The sequence below is a fragment of the Electrophorus electricus genome, chromosome 1 (assembly GCF_041902795.1).
Source record: "Electrophorus electricus isolate QZ-2024a chromosome 1, ASM4190279v1, whole genome shotgun sequence".
NCBI classification, from domain to species: Eukaryota; Metazoa; Chordata; class Actinopteri; order Gymnotiformes; family Gymnotidae; genus Electrophorus; species Electrophorus electricus.
This window is the reverse complement of record NC_137497.1, coordinates 11982265-11998400: the sequence shown is the minus strand read 5'-3', so window position 1 is coordinate 11998400 and position 16136 is coordinate 11982265. Positions and strand designations below refer to the sequence as shown.

Genomic DNA, 16136 nt, shown 5'->3' with positions numbered 1-16136 from the left:
AACTCAGGCAAGCATGTATGCTTGCGGATAAATGTGAGTGTGCGGTTTATTTGTTTTTTCACGTGAAAGTTAAGAGGTGCGGTGTGACTGCGCAGGATGCGAGCGCCCCTGTTCCTCTCCGAGCAGAGGATAGGCAGCCGTATCCACGCAGTCTAAGCCACGCCGACCCGAAATGGGAACCCGAGTTTGACTTCAGCTTTCTGTTCGAGTACAGCGGCCGAGGCGGAGACACGGACACGGAGAGACGTTTGGAGGCAGGTCGCCGATTGCGCGTAAGCTCAGGTTCAGCCGCCCAGTTCAGTAAGATGATCAAGTGTATCTATTAATATTTTATATTAACTGTTACCTTAGAGAAAGCATCACCCTTGCCGTTCCTGGCAGCTTCACTAAATATTAAATATTAATTTATTATCTATGCAGATGGATACTTTTTCCGTCCTATATTGCTGAGCCGTTATGTTCATAAATCACTTTCTGACAGCTAGTGCGCATATCTGGACGGTAATCAGAAGTACATCTATATAAAAACTCTTAAACTCACCGTTACAGATGTCGCCTTTCAACCTGAAACTTGATTCAAAATGTTTCAAAAATTAAACCCGCGTGTAACCTCTGCCTAAAGGCGCCCTAATGAAATCATTCAGAGGGAGCACATCTCAGAAATTTCGTGTTAGATCAATGCAAGTTAGCGCGGTGCCTCCAGAAATGTGTCTAGTACTATGTTGATAGTAATAAATCCTTTTAAACCCTCTCATGATTAATGACCCGAATGAGTCACAGATTAGTAAATACAACAAATGACACTTAATTTAAAACAAAACAAAACAAAACGTATATCCCTGCACAAAAGAAAGCAATCGCGAAATAACAGAAGCAAATCACAAACAACGAAAACCGATTCAACATAAGTATGACCGATTAATGCAGTCACCTATTAACGTCACCACAAGCGGCGGAAAAAACAACGTGAAAAAATACCAATATTAATATTTCTCTTACCCTCAGAGGCTTCAGTTGCAAATCAACCACATTGAATAATTACTGAAATTAGCAAATAAACGCTCAATAAAAATTGGTCAATACAGCAACTTAGTACGTGGATTTTCACAAACGTTTGTGTTAAAAGGCAAAATCAATATTTGCTGTGGTGCTTTCACTGACTCACAGTTTATGTAAGAAAGTGTATTGTTAGCCATATGCTATTTGGAAATGATTTCATAGACAGTATTTATATAAATGTTCTTAGATACAATATATAAAATTCATTTACACTGCTATTGTGAGGACACCAATGGACAAGATCTAAACAGTCAATCGAGTTTAGAGTTTAAAAACAAGTGTCATGTTTGTCATTTCAGTAATGGTTTGTTATGGTCGGTATAAGATATGTGCAGATTAAGATTAAGGTTAAATTTATCTCTTATGACACTAAGGGTCATAGCATATATTTAATTAGGCTAATATTTTTACAAATAATACTTACACTGACAACCCTCCCTGAGAGTGCACACTAGTCTGCTTTCCAGTCAGGAAGGTCTTTATAGGTTGGGGAGGGAGGACAGACAGCATTGCGGCATTATACTTCCAGATCTGAAGATACTGTGGATGGACTGAAATACATTTTAGAGCTACCATATTTTTCTGATAAATTGTAGCCATTGATGAAATAAGACAACCAATTCGATGACTATCATCATTTTTTTAAATGGGCCACTACAAAATGCTCCCCGTCAGAGCGAGCACAAGTAGCAACCCTCTTGGTGGACTTAACCAGCACACCTTCCACTAATGTGTATGTCTCTGCTCTCTCAGCTGTATATGTAGCCACTCACCTCACCCTCACAGGCGCTGGCCTGGAATATGGAGATGCCAGTTTGGAAAACATTCTAAGGGATCAAGAGAAACAAACCAAAATTAATGCTAAAATTGATGCCTAAACATTTTTTAAATCAGCATTAATGTACATTACTCAGGACTATGTTAATAACATGTGTTTGAAAATGGACTTTGATAAAAGGAGCTTCTTTGCAGTTAACCAGATAACTCTGTATCCCCAGATAGTGAAGCTTAAGTGCTATTTAATTGTTGTTTGAAATAACAATCAGTCATTTTCAGTAGCACAGGTCATTGTACCGCAAATGTTAACTTCAGATGAAGTGGAAATGACTTCATTAACTTCATTCATTCATTCACCCACAACTGATAACCAAGATGTCTGAGAGAAAACTTGCACTGTGTCCGACACAGACAGGTTAACGAGCAGCTAGTTAGCTCGGTCTGTCGGTCTGGCCACTAACTTTGCCCATTAAATCTCACTTTTACAGTAAAGTCTGGACGTACCGAGATGGGGAATAAAAGCCATAGAAAGAAATTGAGCGCAACAAATTGAAGGGAAAATGTAAAAAAGGGAGCCTGGCTTCACTTACCAAATGCTGTAAGTCAGAAGTGTGGCAGGGTGCTGGGACAGCAACGGGAGAGCCAATAAAAATTGGAGAAGCGCATTGGAACAGACCAATGGTGCTCTGCGGCGTTTTGGAGAATATTGGAACAGGCCAATGAGAGGACGCAAGCTCTCTGGAACACACTGGAACAGAAAATCAGGGTCAGTGGAATGAGTCAACATGTGGAGACGGACAGACCCACAAAAGATAAAGAAAATGAAAGCTAAACACGATAGAACCAACACACTGACAGAAACACAACTGGGAACAGGTTACAAGGCAACAACATGAAATGAAGAACACAGGCGACATGAACAGGAAACATGATAGGACCTTAGTATAAATGGAGGCTTAGTACAATGAACACAGGCTGAGTGAACAATAACCAGCGGCAAGACTGGAGAGACACTAGAAATATATACACGTGTTAACAAGGAATATACCCACGAGTTAACAAGGAACATATACACGAGTTAACAAGGAACAACTAGAAACAGGAGAAAACAGGCAGAACAACCAGACAAGGGGGAGTAACAGAAAAATCAAAACAAAGAAGCTCATGGAAAGAAAACCAAGTTGTAAAGCCAAAACAGAGCTTGACAGGATTGCTAAAGTGACCGAGATGACAGGGAGGTGACAACCGTGACAATGCAGAGTAATAATAATAATAATTACTCAGATATGCAGGAATATACAGTGCAATAATAATTACTCAAACATGCAGGAACATACAAGTTAAAGTTACTCAGGCCTACAGGAACATATAATTATTCAGTCATATAGGAAGAGTGTTCCAAAGTAGGACACTGAAGGCACTGACGTTTATACCTAAAATGTTTGTTGAAACATTTACTCTACAACACAGTGCTACAATATTCCATCATCATCACCATCATCATCATCAGTCTTTTCACCCTCGTTGAAGCACACTGGGATGTGACGCAGCTTACATATGTAGTACAGACCTCATCCTGTATCTCATCATTACATATGTAGTACAGACCTCATCCTGTATCTCATCATCACTACATATGTAGTATAGACCTCATCCTGTATCTCATCATTACATATGTAGTACAGACCTCATCCTGTATCTCATCATTACATATGTAGTACAGACCTCATCCTGTATCCCATCATTACATATGTAGTACAGACCTCATCCTGTATCTCATCATCATTACATATGTAGTACAGACCTCATCCTGTATCTCATCATTACATATGTAGTACAGACCTCATCCTGTATCTCATCATTACATATGTAGTACAGACCTCATCCTGTATCTCATCATCATTACATATGTAGTACAGACCTCATCCTGTATCTCATCACTACATATGTAGTACAGACCTCATCCTGTATCTCATCATTACATATGTAGTACAGACCTCATCCTGTATCTCATCATTACATATGTAGTACAGACCTCATCCTGTATCTCATCATTACATATGTAGTACAGACCTCATCCTGTATCTCATCATTACATATGTAGTACAGGCCTCATCCTGTATCTCATCATTACATATGTAGTATAGACCTCATCCTGTATCTCATCATTACATATGTAGTACAGACCTCATCCTGTATCTCATCATTACATATGTAGTACAGACCTCATCCTGTATCTCATCATTACATATGTAGTACAGACCTCATCCTGTATCTCATTACATATGTAGTACAGACCTCATCCTGTATCTCATCATTACATATGTAGTACAGACCTCATCCTGTATCTCATCATTACATATGTAGTACAGACCTCATCCTGTATTTCTTCAGCAGTGCTCAGTTTCTCACCTCACGATGATGCCTGGCTGGATATTCTAAACTCGACAGTAATACTGACACATATAACAACTCCAGCAACACAAACTTGTACCAGCACAAGACCCACAACCAAGCTAGTACCAGGTCAGTACTATGTCAGTACCAGGTCAGTACTGTGTCACTACTATGCAGGTATGAGGTCAGAACTAGATCAGTACAGTACCAATAACAGGTCAGCACTATACCAGACTCACAAATAGGGATTCTTTCTTTCTCTAGCCAAAGCCAAAGAAATACCTTTTTCAAATAAATACACATGTTTTCTAAAATTACTGTATAGTTGTATAAGCAAGCACTTGAACAAGTAGTCAATGGTTAGGCTCCTGGGAGTGTGGATAGATTCTCCATGGATGTTTGTAACACATTTACAGATACTCATGACCAAGTGTACAAAGTAAACAATTACTTTCCACCCAGTAACAATTAAATAACAGAACAGAACAGATGTTAAAGTCCCATGTGATCAGCACACCTCTAACACCCTGTGGGCAGCTGGTCCTCATGTCCTGTCAAACACAAAGATAACCAAGGTCCCTCTAAAGTAACACCACAGAGTATTTCTTGTTTTAGTAGTCAGTGTTTACCTGGTCATAATATTAACCCAGGTCTCAAAAACAGACATGATTTGATTGGTTATTAGATTACATCCAGGTTCTGATGATTCTAAACTTATAGGTAGTGGGAGAAAGTTAGCTAGTGTGTTTAATTGCATAGACAGTGAGGGAGGACAAAGTCTTTATTGTATTATAATGTCTCTGGTTAGGAGCAGAGCAGATGTACATGCATTTCATAATGTCTCATTATCTCATATAGTGATTTAAAATTATAATAATAGTGGTATTACTAACATGGTATACAAGATATTTGCTTTAGCAGATTTTTGTTGGACCCAGGAACGCTGCTTGGCACAGCGTGGTAAGTAGTGATGGCAAACGCACTGGCGCTTTCTTCCTAACTGTATCAAAAAAAGGTTCATTACTCGTAGCTTCATGACACTGTGCAAAATAGCGGCATCTGGTGGTCAAAACCTCAAAGTGCTTTGTGCATCTGGTTGGCAAGGGAGCTTTATTTATTTATTCATTTAGGTACTTAGTAAGTTAGTTAGTTGGTTGACTTGTGCATACTACCTTGGTTCCTGGGTACCGGACAGCGGCACTCTGCCAATTTATTTCCAGCTTTTAAAACTGTTCCATCGCATTAAAAACATGACATTTGTTGTTTTAATAAAAGCAACCGATGAAACTAAATAGATTGTTGCGCATGTCTTCAAAATCTCATTGCTGATGTGGGTACATACATCCAGGCTTTGGCAGAATACTTTGATGGCTGAATAATGTGACGTATTCTATTACAATACATAAAACAGTAATATATTCATAATACATTTAGAATGCACCCAGAACACATCTTACTAAGTCACATTTAAGAGCAAAAATATTTAATATTTTATATTTTAAATTTAAGTTATAAATTGTGAACAGCTTATCATTTAACAGAACTGATATAATGCCTTCAATGTATAACTTTTTCTTTATTCTTGTTGCAATGTTCTTTTAAAATACTCTAACTTATTTGTTGGCAAAAGTTTGTGGTCACGTGATCATTGTAGCCCGACTCAGGTACGGACACAAATACACGTGTAAGGACCATAAAAAGGGACGGAACTCCATATTGTTTACTGTGTATTTGTTTATTATTGTTGTACTGAGTGTTAAAAACTCTACTTCCCAGAACTCTTTTCGCGTTTCGCCGGTTTTCTTGCTGGCACGGCCAGTCTATCACCAAGGCGAGCAATCAGATGGCTGCTAGGATTGAGCGACCTTGTCGCTGACCAATCAGTGATTAGGAGGCGGGACCAGACTGGGGCGTTCGAGCGAGCGAGAGAGAGAGCGCGGCAATTTTCCCCTGAAGTTCGGTTGTTGGAGACTTAATATACGCTGTATATAGGCCCACACTAACTTTTTCCCATTTTTTTTCTTTCAAGTCTAACGGTGTTTGTTAGCGTGAAAGTAGACATTGTCTGTGTGTTTCGGTTCTGTGAGGAGCCCCAGCTCCAGGCTGTATCGCTAAACTGGCTGCTCTCAACGAAGAGGACTGAACTCTCCACGCTGCTGCTGTGTGGATGGACAAAGAGGACCAGAGTCTTAACAAAGATCATCGCATTTTGTGTGAGACGCGAGTAGGTGCTTGTGGGCGCTTCGGCTCATCTCCATATGAATCATGGACTTGTGAGTATCGGAACAATCAGCCCCGTGTGTCTCAGACGCTTCTTTCTCCAAGTGGGCACCAACGCTTGTGAACATCCACGTGCTGTATTGACCAATTTTTATTGAGCATTTATTTGCTAATTTCCGTGTTTATTCAATTAATTGTTTTGCAACTGAAGTCTCTGAGGGTAAGAGAAATATTAATATTGGTATTTTTTCGCGTTGAGTTTTTTTTTTCCACCGTTTGTGGTGACGTTAAAAGGTTTGAATCGGTTTTCGTTGTTTGTGATTTGCTTCGCGATTGCTTGCCTTTGTGCAGGGATATATGCTTTAAAAAAAATTAAAGTGTCATTTGGGGTATTTACTAATCTGTGAATCATTCGGGTCATTAATCACGAGGGGGTTTAAAAGGATTTATTACTATCAACGTAGTAGTTGTAGACACATTTCTGGATGTACCGCGCTAACTTACATTGCTCTATTTCAGGTTTACTACCATGTACATTTAAGACTGGTAACAGTGCATCCACTGGCGGACAGGGTTTAATGTTGAATGTCTGTTTAAACTGTCAGTGTGCGCGGCCTGTAGCTCCTTCTCACTACGTTTGTGTTAATGTCGCTCTCTGAGCCGTAACGTTAGTTTGTGTAGTCACGTGTTAATGTGTTCTTAGTTTAATGTTAAGTGTAGTTATGTTTACCGTTAGTGTTGTGTGAGTGCCACCTTTGTTGTATGTGTTTAATGTTAATAAATGTCCTGCCCTGCGCATTCGGGCCAGCAGCGTTACACAGACATGTAATTTATGCTGAGGTTTCTGCTCCTGTGTGAGTCTGTCATACACTCTAGAGGTCTTGTGGTAAAGTTGCTTTACATACATGACTGGAAAATTAGTCCCGTCTGATGAGTAGTTTAGTGTTGCCAGAAATATCAAACACAGCATGACTGCTGGGAATAAGGGATCTGAACAGTGACACAACGTACTGGCAGGCAGGACTGTGATGTTCTGGACCCTGGACTAACCCCCTCTGGTAAAGGAGGATTACTGTGCTGCTGAGGTGTAGTGGGGTTTAGTCCCGTTTCTACTGTGGGATAGATGGTGCTTTAGTCCTGTTCCTAATGTTGTTTAGCAGTTTACTCCTGTTTATTTTATAGCAGGTGGTGTAATCAGGTTATGTAAATTATTGACTTTTTTCCTAATAGTGATCACCCTGAGATTTACTCAGCTGCTTTTACCAGTACAGTACTTACTGGGTCCTCCTGTCTCCTCTCTACAGTACTGACTGGGTCCTCCTGTCTCCTCTCTACAGTACTGACTGGGTCCTCGTGTCTCCTCTCTACAGTACTGACTGGGTCCTCCTGTCTCCTCTCTACAGTACTGACTGGGTTCTCTTTTGTCTCCTCAGTCATGCTGTCCTGCAGCAGGTGTCACTATGTTCTGCTGTTACAGCTGCTGACAGTCATAGCTGGTAAGTGGACAGAACGGTTTCTATTTGGTCATCAGAATTTTATTCTTGATTCTGGTGTGTGAACTGGACTAATGTACCTGCTTGACCTTTATTTATTATTTAACCTTCTTTATATGTGAAATGAATATATGAAATTAAATTCTGATGTTTTTTTTAATAATTCATTTTGTTAGACAGTGTAAACAATGATGTCGTCCATTTTAATCACATTTAAATGAATAGTAAACATGTTTACTGCATTGCTGCTATTCATGAGAACTGTACTGTGTAACTCACTGTGGATGCTCAGCTCGTCGTACCTACTGTATAACTACAGTGTGTGTCTCACTCATAGACCCCATTCATAGTCAGCTGGCTAAGGTAGCTGTCCCGGCACGGCCCCCTCTCCTAGACTCCTCCCCTTGTGTGTGTGTCTGTCCATTGTCACGCCCCTGATGTATTGATTGTCCATGTTACACCTGTTTGTAGTTATGTTCCTTGTTAACATGTGTGCTTAAATCCCGTTAGTGTGTGCGTCCCTGTGTCTGTCATCGTCTTGGCCCCTGTCCTTCCTTGCGCTGGCCCATGGTGGGTTGTCCGGTCCTCCACCGGCACCTTTTGGCGTTGGTCTTGAGGCCGTAGCCCGATGGGCTGGCGCGCAGGCAGTGGCGCCCTTGAGGGGGGGCTCTGTCACGGTACGGCCCCTCCCCTCTCGTGTGTGTGTGTGTGTGTGTGTGTGTGGTGCCATGCCCTCTCGTGTCGTTCACCTGATCCTTGTGTGTAATGGTCATGCGTGTATATAAGTCTTGTGTCGTGTTGTTGAAGTTGTCAGTGTTTAACCCAGTGTGCATCTTGTATCGTATGTGAACACACCTGAAGCTTAATGTATACGGTGGTTGTGTTGTTAATGTTTGCTGAGTCTGACATTATTCTTCATTTTTATTACTTTAAATAAAGGCCAGTTTAGTTGAGAGCACCTGTCTTGGCATTCCACTCTTACAACATGAGCGTTACAGTAGCATGTACATGGACATGTCCATGTTTTGTTAATAATGTCATAGACCCTTCTTCAGAACACTGAGAAGGGCCAGGATGCTATAGGCCCGCCCCCAGAGTCAAAAATATTAAATTCACACATTTCATTGGACAGATTCCCTGTCATTTTGCTAATAGACTTGCCTTTCAGAACCCTTTAATTAAAAGATCACCAGAATGGTCATGTAGACACAGACATAGAAGGCACAGATGTCCCTGCAGCTGTACTAATGAGCAGTATCAGTCAGTTCTGCTCTTACACAGAAATGCATCTTTGAGTAACCAAGAATATTTAAGTAGCCTGAGTGAATGGTTGATTATTTTTAGTTTTACTGTATTTATAGAGAGAGCATGATACTAGTTTTTCTCTACTGATCCGATACTGATGTCTTGCATTTGAATGTCGCCTGATATCAATACCAATCTGATATTTTTTTCATTAAAAGCTACTGTGGCACTGTGGTTTAGTTGTGTAGGGGATTATTTTTGTGTGGGATGTATTATATATGTATAATTATATATTATATATAGATACATATGCTGTATCATGCATAGATATGACATAAAATAAATAACATCCTGAAGAACAATAAATATTTTTTACAAGTTGATATGAAACATTGGGTCATTTTCCTCAATAAATACATGACAGTCTAATATTTTGTTTAATTTGTTTGATTTGTTTCTCTTTATCTACTTTCAGGACTTTTTTTGACAATCTGATGAAGTTTTAGTTCATATGTATGCAGAAATATAGAAACTTCTAAAGGGTTCACAAACTTTCAAGCACCACTGTAATGTTTTAAACTCTTTTCTTAATGTGTCTCTCAGGCTCTTTTCCTTCAGTAAAGGTGAATCTTCATGAGGCTGCTACTCTCCCCTGCACTCAGACATGTTCTGGTCTGGTCACATGGACTTTATATCATAAACCACATGACATACTGGCTCAGTGTAACCAGACATCTTGCCAGTCAGAGGAGGGATTTCACATGTCCCATGATCAGTACCTGAAGGGAGATCTCTCCCTCACCATCACTGATGCTGATTACACTAAGAGGTCCTTGTACACCTGCGCCTGTAAAGGTCGAGAGCTCTGTGATGTGAGTCTGCAGATAGAGGGTAAGTGTCCTCAATGGATTACCTAGTTATTGTTACTAAACCATTATTTATGTAGACAGAGAGAACTTTATTTATCTGGGGTAAATAAAGTAGAACATAGAATTGTAAACTTCAAATATCAGATATGTGGGGGAAAACAGAAGGAGCTTGTGTGTAATGTTTAAATGTTTATATCAGATTTGCAGTTCTGAGGTTACATGGTCAAATGAGTTGTATATTACATTGAAGTTTCTAATTGTTTTTTCCACAGCCTGTAATTCTTCAATTCAGATTAAGCCTGGTGAACCTCTGGTGCTGGATTTGCTCATATCAGAGTCAGTGGAGGTGATTTATAACAGCACAGATGCAGCTGCTCCCTCTAGTGGACAGATCTGCACAGTGGCTGGACACTCACTGAAGTGTAAACCTGAATACACTCGGAGAGTGTCGCTCATCTCTGCTGTGGAGCTGCAAGGAACCACACCATCTGATAGTGGAGTTTACAGCATCAGAGACACTAAGCATGAAGAGATTATACAGACATACACAGTTACTGTGGAAGGTAAGTGTGGTTACTGTGATTTTAATGTTGCCTAGAATTACTATGTTGGGGACGGGGTTGTGCATAGTATCAGTAACTATGTTTACATGCACATCAGTGGTTCAGTATTAGTTTGACTATGAATGCTAGGATCATGTAAACAGCGTGGACGGAGTGCCATAGTTTGAGGTCTTGGTCTTAGTTGAGGTCCTGTTTATCTAAGCATATCCCCAATAGAGCATGTGGACCTGGTTGGTTTTCACTGGACTCTTTGTGGTGGATTCTCACATGGACACTCCTGGATCCAGCTACTGATGTTTTATGGCACTTGGTGTGATACCTGCTTACTCATACCAAAACAATCATGAGTTATTGAGTGATGAGTCAGAAAAATTGAAGTGTTGGTATTTGAAGGTGTTACAACCCTGTTTGCGTTATGGGTAGGGTTATTTGTGTTTTGTTTACGTTTATGTTACATCCTGTGGCTCCTCCCCTTCATGATGTTCCTCCTCCACCTGATCAAGTCTTCTGTCCTGTGCTGGAATTGTCCTGGGCTGCTGCCTCATTCTACCGCACGCATAAGGGGAAGCCTGGGAAGAAGCAACAGGCTGCGATTCATATCCACTGTTGCTCTGGCTGCTTGTGTTTGTTCAGTGAGTGTTGTTTGCCGATTATTGTGGTTTTGGGCCTCTGCTTGTTAAATCATTCTGACTTATCGCTTCCCCTTTTTCTGGTCGTGTTCACTGTTGTAAATATTATTCTGTGTATAGTGTATTGTAGTAGTCCTGTGTGAATCGTAGTTGGGAAGTTTGACACCATTTTTATTTGCTCAGTTCTTTACTTCTGTTTGTTTGTTTTTGGGAGTAGGGAGGGTTATTGTACTTAATTTTGTTTGTGTTCAGTTGGGACAGTTGGTTGTTTTTGGCAGCAGGGCTTGATGGTTGGCATGTTTGCCTCTCAGCCTCTGAGTCCCTCTCTGGGTGGAGTTTCCGTGTTCTCCCTGAATCTGTGTAGGTTTCCTCTGGGGTCCTCCCAAAAACATGGAGGTTAGCATGACTGGATACTATAAAACTGTCCTGTATCAATGTGAGTTTTGCATGAATATACATAAAAATAGATGTGTGTGTGTGTGTGTGTGTGTGTGTGTGTGTGTGTGTCCAGTGATGGTTGGTGCTCTGTCCTGGTCTAAATCTCCTCCCGTTCTCCTACACCTGGTTCAGTCCCCCAGGGGTCTGGTTTCTGATGGAGAATACGCTGTTTGTAAATTGGTTGCTGCTTCTCATCTGTCTGTGAGTGATTTGAGTGTTAAAGCTGATGTCTGCCTGCAAAGCGTCCTTGAGTTTGAGAAAGGCACTAAATAAATGTAACCAACTAAATTAATAATTTTTATTTCTAGTGTGGCTTATGTTTTATTTTTTAGCTTGGCCTTGTCTGCTCCTGATGCTCAACCCTCTACATACGACCCTCAATAAATCTACAAATACTTCACCCCCAATACCACTGTTCACTGTAGTAATTATGCTGTGTGTTAATATGTAAATTAATCCCACAATCCCTCTCGATCCTGTCATGTTCACTCTGATACATACACATATAATTATAACTCTGTACTGTTTAAATAGTGGTTCATAATTTCTGACCATTTTTGTCTCTTTGTGTGTGTGTTGCAGAAGTCCAGCCATGTCCCAATCAGAGCTCCACAGTGACGGTGTTGACGGTGCTCCTGGCTCTGACGGGGGCGGGGCTTGTGGCAGCAGTGCTGGTGATTGTGCAGCTGAGGAAAAAAATTCAGGAGCTCCAGAAAGGAAGTACAGTGAATGGAACAGTAGCCATGACAACAGAGGAGTTAATATGAATGGACTAAACCACTCAGATGAAGAGCAGAGGTGATCTCCCAGTAATAACCATGAGAAAGTCTGAGAGAAGATAAATGACTTCGCTCTCTTATACACACACTCACACACACACACACACACACACACATATGTACCCACACTGCCTTTCTCTGTACCATTCAGGGGTTAAAGATCAATGTATGTTCAGTCATACATGATCAGAGTTTTATGACGTTAGCACTCCTGAACTCACCTGGTAGAGCAGGTACAGTAAGATACATCTCCAGAATCATGGGTTTGATCCTCAGAGAGCACACATGATGTCATACTGATAAACATACATCAGTCACTATAAGAGCATCTGCCCAGTACTGTAAATGTAATGTAAAAATGTAATATAAAGCTGTTTATGTAAATATTACTATGAGATCCTGTGATGTAATTTAATGCACATATAAATACTTTTGTGTCAAGTCGTGGAAAAACAGGTATTTTTTTTCTGTAGCATCTTTTACATTTTAGTTGCCTTTTATTTAAGAGTCTCCCCTTATTGTCCAGGTTATATTTTCAAGAGTTCTCTTGTGGTCTTGGTGATTATGGTCAGTTGTTGTGGTTGGTTTTCCCAATGCTGTAATGCTGCATTAATTTCAAAGCATTCTGCTCAATAAGTAGCTAAGGTTTGCCTGCCCAGGTAAAGCAATCTCCAATATTAAGTAAATCAGACATGTATTATGGAAACAGGCCTGCTTCATGTCATTTGGTTTTGAGCAAGGTTGACAGACCCTGTGGTGTTTACTGTTTTTATCAGCTGGCTATTATTAAATGAAGTAATTAAGTGAAGTAATCTGTCTAAGGGCAAGATCAGTTCACTAGAGTTAGAGCCGAGATGCATATAGATAACAAGATGAATCAACAGGCATTAAGTAACTAGAAAGTAAAGACTGTAAACAGTGAGTTGTATTAGAATCAGTAGAGTTGTCATTAAGTGCAGATATGTGCTTAACTACGTTTATTTTATGAGTGTAATAAGCTGAACATTTGACAAGTTTCATGCTTGTACCTTTAAACCTTTAAGGATCAGTATCAAAATAAATGGTTCCAAAGGGAGGATGAAGGCATTAATGAAAGGAGAGGAGAGAAGGAGTACAGAGTCTGGTGCTGCTGGTATAATATGTAGTTTGGATGTCACGGAACGTTCGACTCCCGCGAGTCATGTGGTTTGGCCCGCCATGTGCAGTGGGAGGATCCTCATTTGTGGCCACACCTGCACCTCATTTGTTTATATGTATTTAAACCCTCGTCATAGTGTGCAAGATCGTTGGTCATTGTGGATGTAATGTCTTAATGTCATGGTTAATGTTCTTGTCATCGTTAAACGTATGCGTGTTTGTGCTTGTTTCATGTAAAATTTTGCTCATGAATATTAATGAGGTGTTTCTGCTCTGTGCCTCTGTAAATCCAACTGCTTCTCTTGCAGTGCCTTATGGGTAAAAACCTGCCATGTGTTTTTATCTCAGACATATAAGATGTAATGCGTTTATTTTATGGAACTTTTTGTTTAAATGTATTACTGTATTTTGATGCCTGATGCATTGTTACCAAAATACAATCTTTTAAATACATCTATGGTCTGTTTATCCTGAAACTGTCGATTAGTCTGATTTGATATTTTGAAGTAAATGTTACTTCAAAAGTCTCAGTTTGAACACAATTTATTGCAGCAACAACAGACACAAAATGAATACTTTTAATGATGTTTGAGGCATTTAAAATGTTTAATAATTTGGGGGAGCCTTTATGGAAATGATTCATGTGAAATAGCCGTTATTTCTTAACAAGTGTTGGCAAGTAAAAACAACGCACTAAAAGAAAAACATATTTGATTAGTGGATTTATGTTAGAGGACCAACTGGATAAAAATTTAATTTTGCTCCAAGTATTGATCTAAAACTCTAATGGATATATTTCAATTTACTTTAAGCTCTCGCGAGGAACTTGTCATGGATCCCCACTCACCTTCTGTCCTGGTATCACCGTGTGGATATAAATTCAGAATTTGATGCTTTATTTGGATGATACTTTGTTTGTAATTGATCCAGTTAATTCAGTGTCCGCGCTTCTTATAATTATTGAATCCTTTTTTGAGGGAAGGTTAATATTCTTAACATGAACTGTGTGTACCCAAAATTAATGATCTACTACAGTCACTTCCTCTGGAAGTTCCTCTGATATATTTTAAACAATTCGATGCTCTGTGTGAGGTTTATTTGAAATGCGAAAATTACAGCAAGCTGTTGAGAGTGGTGGTCTAGGGCTACCTAAAAGTTTATTTTATTAATACACTTTAGCCTTAGATGTTTGGCTCACTGGTCACTCCACTCTGAAAGGTCTCCCCCATGGTACGGAATTCACCATCAGCCCAACTACCACTTTTACACTGTGTCGCAGTAAAATTATCATGGTACAGTAGTTCAAACCCTGTGGCTTCAAATTTGCTAAACTTATAGAATAAAGATGTGGAATAAAGCCATATGTTTAAATGTAATCCCTATTTGAATCCTCTAACATTTCACTAAACCCAAAGTTATGTATTGCAAAATCCCCCATTATGTGAAAGGAGTGGGTTGACTGTGTTATATTAAATATGTATAGATAGAAGATATTTATGATTTATGAAGGGTATAAAAAACATTTTGGATCAAGACTCATTAAAATCTTTCAACCACATGGTGCAGGTATTTAACTTGCCCAGATCACAAATTTGGAGATATTTGCAATTAAAACATCTGCTAAAGGGAACTTTTTGGCGAAGTCAAAATTATCCACAATCGGCAGAGTGGCTTTGTGAGATGTTAAATATATACGGTAAGAGACATGAAGTATCTTTACTAAATATATACGGTAAGAGACAAGAAGTATCTGTTTACTATTCTTACTCCTCCCCATATCCGTGTGTGTTTGTGTGTGTGTGTGTGTGTGTGTGTACGTATGTGTGTTTGTGGGTGAATCATGCCCCTCCCTCGTTAGTTGCGTGTTAATCATCAACACCTGTCCCTTGTTAGTCATCATTAACGTGTATATGTAAGTCCTTGTGTAATAGTCAGCCCTTGTCAGTGTTTAACCTGACATATGCTGTTACCAGCCACTTCTGTAGTGTTTAGTGTCCTACTTAGTGTTTGCAACATTTCTTTTATATGTAGTATCGCTGTTTGTGTTTTGCTTTCTGTTTTATGTGTTTCTGTGTGCGAGACTGCTCATCATCATTTCAACATTTCAGTCAAGATACATTAAATCATTCAAGTGTTCAATCATTCAATCATTCCTCTGTTCAAACACTGGATTCTGTTTAATCCGGTGGCGACTCTGTTCAAACACTGGATTCTGTTTAATATGGTGGCCCACACTGGTTAAACACTGGATTCTGTTTAATATGGTGGCCACACTGGTCAAACACTGGATTCTGTTTAATATGGTGGCCACACTGGTCAAACACTAGATTCTGTTTAATATGGTGGCCACACTGGTCAAACACTGGATTCTGTTTAATATGGTGGCCACACTGGTCAAGCACTGGATTCTGTTTAATATGGTGGCCACACTGGTCAAGCATCTCTAGGCATGGCCTTGACTCTGCCACTGGCTGTAGTAACCAACCAATCAGTTAGTCTAAATTGATGGAAGGGCCGTTTCCTGTTAAAG

At 39.8% G+C, this 16136-nt stretch overlaps 1 protein-coding gene and 1 long non-coding RNA gene across 4 annotated transcripts; one reads left to right on the top strand and one right to left on the bottom strand.

Annotated features, from left to right (window-relative positions):
- Nucleotides 1-1436: 1436 nt before the first annotated feature.
- Nucleotides 1437-2494, bottom strand: LOC145657076 (uncharacterized). Its single transcript, XR_014122933.1, has 3 exons — nucleotides 2427-2494; nucleotides 1833-1886; nucleotides 1437-1536 (listed from the first exon to the last, which is right to left on the bottom strand). It is a non-coding gene; the product is annotated as an uncharacterized LOC145657076 (long non-coding RNA).
- A 3667-nt stretch (nucleotides 2495-6161) lies between these two features.
- Nucleotides 6162-14131, top strand: LOC145657072 (uncharacterized). Of its 3 annotated transcripts, XM_081711555.1 has the most exons (5): nucleotides 6162-7949; nucleotides 9795-10082; nucleotides 10333-10623; nucleotides 11127-11255; nucleotides 12273-14131. In XM_081711555.1, exons 1-5 carry the CDS (start codon nucleotides 7889-7891, stop codon nucleotides 12455-12457), a joined length of 954 nt encoding a protein of 317 aa, XP_081567681.1. In that variant the 5' UTR covers nucleotides 6162-7888; the 3' UTR covers nucleotides 12458-14131. The 3 variants fall into 3 exon arrangements, with proteins under 3 accessions (XP_081567681.1, XP_081567690.1, XP_081567682.1); XM_081711564.1 differs by lacking the exon at nucleotides 11127-11255 and having other exon boundaries at nucleotides 12276-14131; XM_081711556.1 differs by lacking the exon at nucleotides 11127-11255.
- Nucleotides 14132-16136: the final 2005 nt, after the last annotated feature.

Bases quoted from the DNA above. Each gene is read 5' to 3' on its own strand.
- LOC145657072 (XM_081711555.1), top strand. From the start codon at position 7,889: ATGCTGTCCTGCAGCAGGTGTCACTATGTTCTGCTGTTACAGCTGCTG. The intron at 7,950-9,794 runs GTAAGTGGACAG...TGTGTCTCTCAG, and splicing joins GCTGCTGACAGTCATAGCTG to GCTCTTTTCCTTCAGTAAAG. The intron at 10,624-11,126 runs GTAAGTGTGGTT...CACCTGATCAAG, and splicing joins ATACACAGTTACTGTGGAAG to TCTTCTGTCCTGTGCTGGAA.